At 42.7% G+C, this 6,000-nt stretch overlaps 1 protein-coding gene across 1 annotated transcript in view; it reads right to left on the reverse strand.

The window, feature by feature from the left end:
* Smarca1 (SWI/SNF related, matrix associated, actin dependent regulator of chromatin, subfamily a, member 1) overlaps positions 1-5,288 on the reverse strand; it is a 76,145-nt gene extending 70,857 nt beyond the window's left edge. The window contains exon 1 of the mRNA XM_052171559.1: positions 4,989-5,288. Within this exon, the coding sequence (XP_052027519.1) occupies positions 4,989-5,159 (171 nt within the window). The 5' untranslated portion in view covers positions 5,160-5,288. The remainder of the gene's footprint in view (positions 1-4,988) is intronic.
* Positions 5,289-6,000: the final 712 nt, after the last annotated feature.

Here is a 6,000-nt window from a genome sequence, read left to right on the forward strand (position 1 = left end):
ATCCAAGCTATTCTCTATTAACAGTTGATGCTTTTAAAGTTGTAATTTAGTGAGCACTAGCATCGATTAATAACTTGAGAAGTGTAAAACAACCTGGAAGCATATGGTTAATATTTGATGTATCGCACATTTTGTAAAAACAAGCCTAATGATTTAAATATCAGGACAGACATAGAGTAAATAGCCTTCTCTAGGAGAAACCAAAAGATAACATAAAAAAGCAAGAACCTATCCATCCAGATCAATACCAGGAATATTTGAGTTTAAACAGAGACTTTGCAGAAATTAAAGCAAAAACAAAAGAAATGAGGTCACATTCATTCATCACAACTTTTGTCACTGTGTTGTTAAAATCTTCCAGAACAATTCAGCATCAGAATAGAATCTTAAGCAAGAAAAAAAAAAATGCTTCCAATAATAAATGGCTGTCTTCCAACATTTGGTAAACTTTTTTTTTTTTTTTTTTTTTTTTTTTTTTTTTGAGACAGGGTTTCTCTGTGTAGCCCTGGCTGTCCTGGAACTCACTCTGTAGACCAGGCTGGCCTCGAACTCAGAAATCCACCTGCCTCTGCCTCCCAAGTGCTGGGATTAAAGGCATGCACCACCACTGCCCTTCTAAACATTTTATTTTGAGGAAATTCAACCAAAAATTATAGAGCTTCGCCTTAGTCAGAGCCCTACTTTGGAGCACTAATCGATCACATAACAACCATGTTGATTGACAGCATATCATGTGTCATGATCAACTCCACGAGATGTCTTAAATGTAATCCTGGGTGTACTGGAATAGAAACTGAGAAAGACACTTTCAAGATCATACTTGCAACACGTCACATATTCTGTGAATTGTGGCGCATGCCTTTATTTAATGCAAGCACTTGGGAGGCAGAGGCAAGTATATCTATGTGAATAGGACAGCCTGGTCTACATAGATAGTTCCAGGACAGCAAAGCTATGTGCAGAGACCCTGTCTTAAACAAACATAAAATACCACATATAGTAAAAGTCTCATTTTCAAAGCAACTGAATCTTAGATATCAAAATTCACATCTTTGTCTTAAAAGATCAATGAGGTGGAGTTTTCAAGTTTTAAAACATTAACAGTTAATTGACCTTGTGTGTGTGTGTGTGTGTGTGTGTGTGTGTGTGTATGTGTGTGTGTGTAAAACTTCACTTTCAGAGAGTTACATCTCAGGAAAACATGTATTCATTACTTCTGTGCTTAAAAGCCTAATCAAAGCTGGGCAGTGGTGGCACATGCCTGTAATCCCAACACTTGGGAGGCAGAGGCAGGTGGATCTCTGAGTTCGAGGCCAGCCTGGTCTACAGAGTGAGTTCCAGGACAGCCAGGGCTATACAAAGAAACCCTATGTCAAAAAAACCAAGTCCAAAAAACAAAAAAAAAAAGAAAAAGAAAAATCTAATCACACTCTGATTGAATCCCTCATCTTGAGGAGTACTGTTAAAAGCAATGGGTAACCACTTCAGTGACACTCCTCTCCACAACAAATTCCTTGTTTTTTTTTTAAAAAAACAAAAAACAAAAAACCTACCTTTTCAACCTTCTCATTTCTATTTGAGTATATGTCCCAAAATAAATTTCTCATACAAGAAAAGATAAAAGGTCAATAATATTTGTCTAATGGAATACTTGTGAATTTTACTATCTTGCAGTCTTTTTAATAATTAATTTATGTTTTACACTCCATATTTTATTCCCCGCACCCCCATCCACTGCCAACTGTTCCACATCCCATACCTCCTCCCCACCCACCCCTTTCTCTACATGGATGTCCCCACCCATCACCCCACGTGACCTCTAAATTCCCTGGGGACTCCAATCTCTTGAGGGCTAGGTGCATCATCTCTGAATGAACACAGACCCGGCAATCCTCTACTGTATGTGTGTGATGGGGGTCTCATGTCAGCTAGTGTATGCTGCCTGGTTGGCAGTCTTTAATATATCTATTTTTGACTATTTTATAAATATGCATAATACATTTGGTCATTTTCACACCTCTTCTCTTTATCCCCTCCAATTTCTGGTGAGCTCTTCTTTATCACAGCTAATGCACCCCGAATTTCCTGTTTCTTTTTTTTTAATGTGCAGATATTATAGTACTGATGCAAAGGGAAATGTAGCACAACATCACCAAAAACATTTGCCTTAAAGACCATGACTTTGGTGTTTTAACTCCTGCAAAATACTATTTCTACATTCCTAAATAATCCAACTGTTGCTTAGCCAAGTAAATTCAAGAACTAGAAGGTAAGAAAAAAATACCCCTGTGTGAGCTAAACATCACATTCAGTTCACTGATAGCTCCTCTACTTGATTCAGCATGAAAGCACTCTTCATTCAGAAGTCTGTTTACCCTTATTTTTATCCAAGTCTATCTCATTTGAGAGTCAGCTTTGCACGCCCCAAGAAATGAAAGCAGTAGCAAATGACATAGTAAAGACCACCAAAACAAGGTTTATCATGGACACCAGGAATAGATGGCCGAACTCCAAAACTAAAATGCTTCTTCTTGTACAGTAGCATCCTTTATCCTTGGGGTTGGGCATCACTGGTATTTTCATTATTTTATGGTAGATAAATTTCTTCTGATGAAAGTAGATGAGGTCTTTAAAAGTTGTAAGTGAATAGCTGGCTAGTGAGGAGACAGAAAGAATTATTAGAAACAAATAGTTAGAAGTTATTATTACTAAAGAGTATTATTAAAGAGACTGAGAAATGGTTATTAGTTGAGGGAAATCAGCATGCTTAATGTCAACTAGCTTTGCAACACTGTCAAAGTACACTAACCTATGGCTATAAGGAAAGGATAAATGTGAACCCCTTACAGATTCAAGGCAGTACAAAATATACTTAATATTTTAAAGGATTCATTTATGTGCACTTCTATATACATCTGTGTAGGTGTATGTACATGTGGGTGGTATAGTCCCATGCACCAAGTGTGGAGGGACAGAAGAGAGCATTAAGTGTTTTCTATCATTTCCACTTATCCCTTGAGGCACAGTCTCTGCCTCAAGCAAGAGCTGCCTTTTCCTCACTAGGTTTGCAGCTGCCAAGCCCCAGCAATTGCCCTATCTCCGTCACCCTCAAAGATGAGGTCTTCAGGTGTGCGCTGCTGTGTTATGGGCTTGGTAGAACCCAAATTCTAGTTTTTGTGATTATATATCAAGTTCTCTTAACCCTTTCTCCCATCTCATCCCAAACTTAGCTTTTAAAGACAACTGAAAATTAAATTAAAAAAAAAAAAGATTGACCAGAATAAGAATCTTTAGAGATCCAGGAAATGCAGCTTCTATCCTGAGTAGATAAATGAACTTCCTTCATAATAGCTTACAGAGTTCATGAACATACAGCAATATACTTCATGCTTATTACATATATTTTATAGATCCCCAATATTTTCAAAATGGAAATCCAAAAACTTATACAATTTCAAAATTCAACATCAACTACCATGAGAAGAGAAAGAAGAAGAAATAATTAACACTTATATTTGCCTAGTCCAGAGAATAAAAGGCACTAAATACATTTTTTTAATTTCTTAACCAAATACTTGGTATTTGGCCCAGCTTTAATAATCAGTGCCATCTTAATGATTTAAGTACCACACACATCTTACACCCAGTGTTTTCCATGATTTTCACTTAGCACTTTCTATTTAATCAACCTTGCAACAGTAAACTACACGACTTAACTAATGGATTTAGCATCATTCTTTTAATTCAAGGCAAAAGGTGTTAATTTCCCTTAAAAATGCTATTCATTTAGTCACATACTATTGTATAATGATTTATACAAAGCCACTTGAGATTCCTAAAGCATAATTTCAATGACCCACCATTTTTTAAATCATCTTGTATATTTTATTATTCATCAAAACTTCTTATGTTTTCTTTACACCCTATTCTTTAACATCAATTTTTCAAAGCATTGTATAGTTTTACTTGTATACTCATGGGAGAAAATACCTACTTCCTGGATTTGTCTGTTATAGGTGTGACAGTGGTTCATCCTACAGAGTAGGGCTTTACAACGTTTAAAATAAATGTGTTCAGGAGTGAATGGTGCCCCACTAGGCAAGGGAAGTGAAAGGCTGGAAGGCCAAAGGCCAGATAAGGGGATCATCTGCTTGTCCTGGAGTGAAACACTATACCATCAGGGGCGGGGCGCGGCAGGAGAGGGAGAGGGTGCAAAGGTTGGACATTTTCCTAAGACAGCATGGTTCCACAGTGTGAGGGTTGTAAGATAAAGCTCAGAGAGGTTGTTTTCTTGGCATAACACCCCCTCCTCACCATGAGGCAGGGAATCAAAGGAACATGAGAGATTTTTTTTTTATTTCTGTAATCCCAAAGGCAGACACTGCCAACCACAGCAAGCTTTATCTTCCAACCATTTTCCCTCTTCCCCTCCTGTCCCACCAACCACCACCGCCACCACCACCACCACCACCACCACCACCACCACCACCACCACCACCTTGAAATTTAAATTACAAAAATAAACCCCAGACAAATCCCCTTCAGCGCGATGGTGGGACTGAAGGGCCCAGATTTCCCAGGCAGAGGCCGACGGGAAGAGGGGGGGTAGAAGAGCGAGCAAAGAGAGGGAGAGGCAGAGGGAGAGGCGGAGGCATTTTCCTGCACAGCCCCATCCCCCACAAGGTTCCCCCAGTTCCGGGAAGGTAGAGGGGGGGGGCCCGTGCTAGGAGAGACTCGGGGCTCAGAATCGGGACACCCCGCCACCCGGCCGCGCCCCCGCCCTGCCCCGCCCCCGCTCAGCAGGCGGCCAGCAGGAAAGGGGGAGGGGAGGGAATGCTAGATGGTTCAGCCGCCCTGCTGCCCCCATCCCTGTGGTGATCTTGGTACCTGTCGGCGCCAAAAGGTCAGGGTTGGGCCCCTGCGAGGGGCCAGGCACAGGATGTGTCCAGCACACACAGAGCGCGCGCACACACCCCTTTCCTATTTACCTCCTTCTTCTCGCCCTTCTCAGTGGCCGTGGTGGCTTCGGCGGAGGCTGCAGCCGCTCCCTCCTCTTTAAAGGTGGACGGCCCGGGCTGCTCATCCTCCACAACCACGATTGTGGCTCTGGCATCCGAGGCTGCCACGGTGGCTGCCTCTGTGGCCGTGTCCGGCTCCATGGCGTTGGAGCGGGAAAGAAGAGGTGGGACGAGGAAGGGGAGAAGGGAGGTTCCTGGGCGACAGCGGTGGCTGCGCTGGAAAGAGCTTGCTAGAGCAGGGGTGGGGAATACTAGCTTCCAACCCCTTCGCTCGCCCCCCACCTTCTTTAAATAACCCTCAACCCTGCCCCACTTCCGTCCACCCACCCTACGTCATGGCCTCCCCCCATCACCCTCCCCCTCCGCCCCCCCCTCACCAATCGCGAGACTCCCCCTCCCCATCTAGAGCCCAGGCTGGTCCCACACGACCAACTGTTGCCTGACTGTGGGGTGCACTCGGGGGTGGAGAAGGAAACCCACAGCTCATGGCCCCTTAAAAATTCTACTTCTCCATATGCCCCCAACAGTGAGCTTGAGTTCCCCTGACAGATGTGTGCAGAAGAAATTCTCTTTCCCTTCAATCTGTTCTACCTATTCTGCACCTCTGTACCTTGGGGCGCTCTCCCTTTCTTGCACAAAGAACTCCACTCTGCTTATGAGTGCACTATTGGTCTTTCTCAGCTTAGTGTTTCTTTGGAAAGCCCACGGTCCCTCTAAGGACTGCCCTTTCCCGGGTTTCTGAAAGGATTAGATTGATGGTTGATGGTTAACAGTCACCTTCAGCGACTCTGCTAAAAAGGAACTTGAATCCCTTGATGGCAAATATTCTGGTAGAAGGCAAAACCTGACTCACATTTTATGAATAAGTGTTCTGTTTTCCTTTCTCATTTTCTCAGATGGCCAATAGGCAGGAGTCCCTCTTTTGACTGCACCCCTGAATTTTAAAATCAAGGGGGACAATGTCAAAGTCTTCTACAAAACC

This window comes from Apodemus sylvaticus, chromosome X (assembly GCF_947179515.1).
Source record: "Apodemus sylvaticus chromosome X, mApoSyl1.1, whole genome shotgun sequence".
Taxonomy (NCBI): domain Eukaryota; kingdom Metazoa; phylum Chordata; class Mammalia; order Rodentia; family Muridae; genus Apodemus; species Apodemus sylvaticus.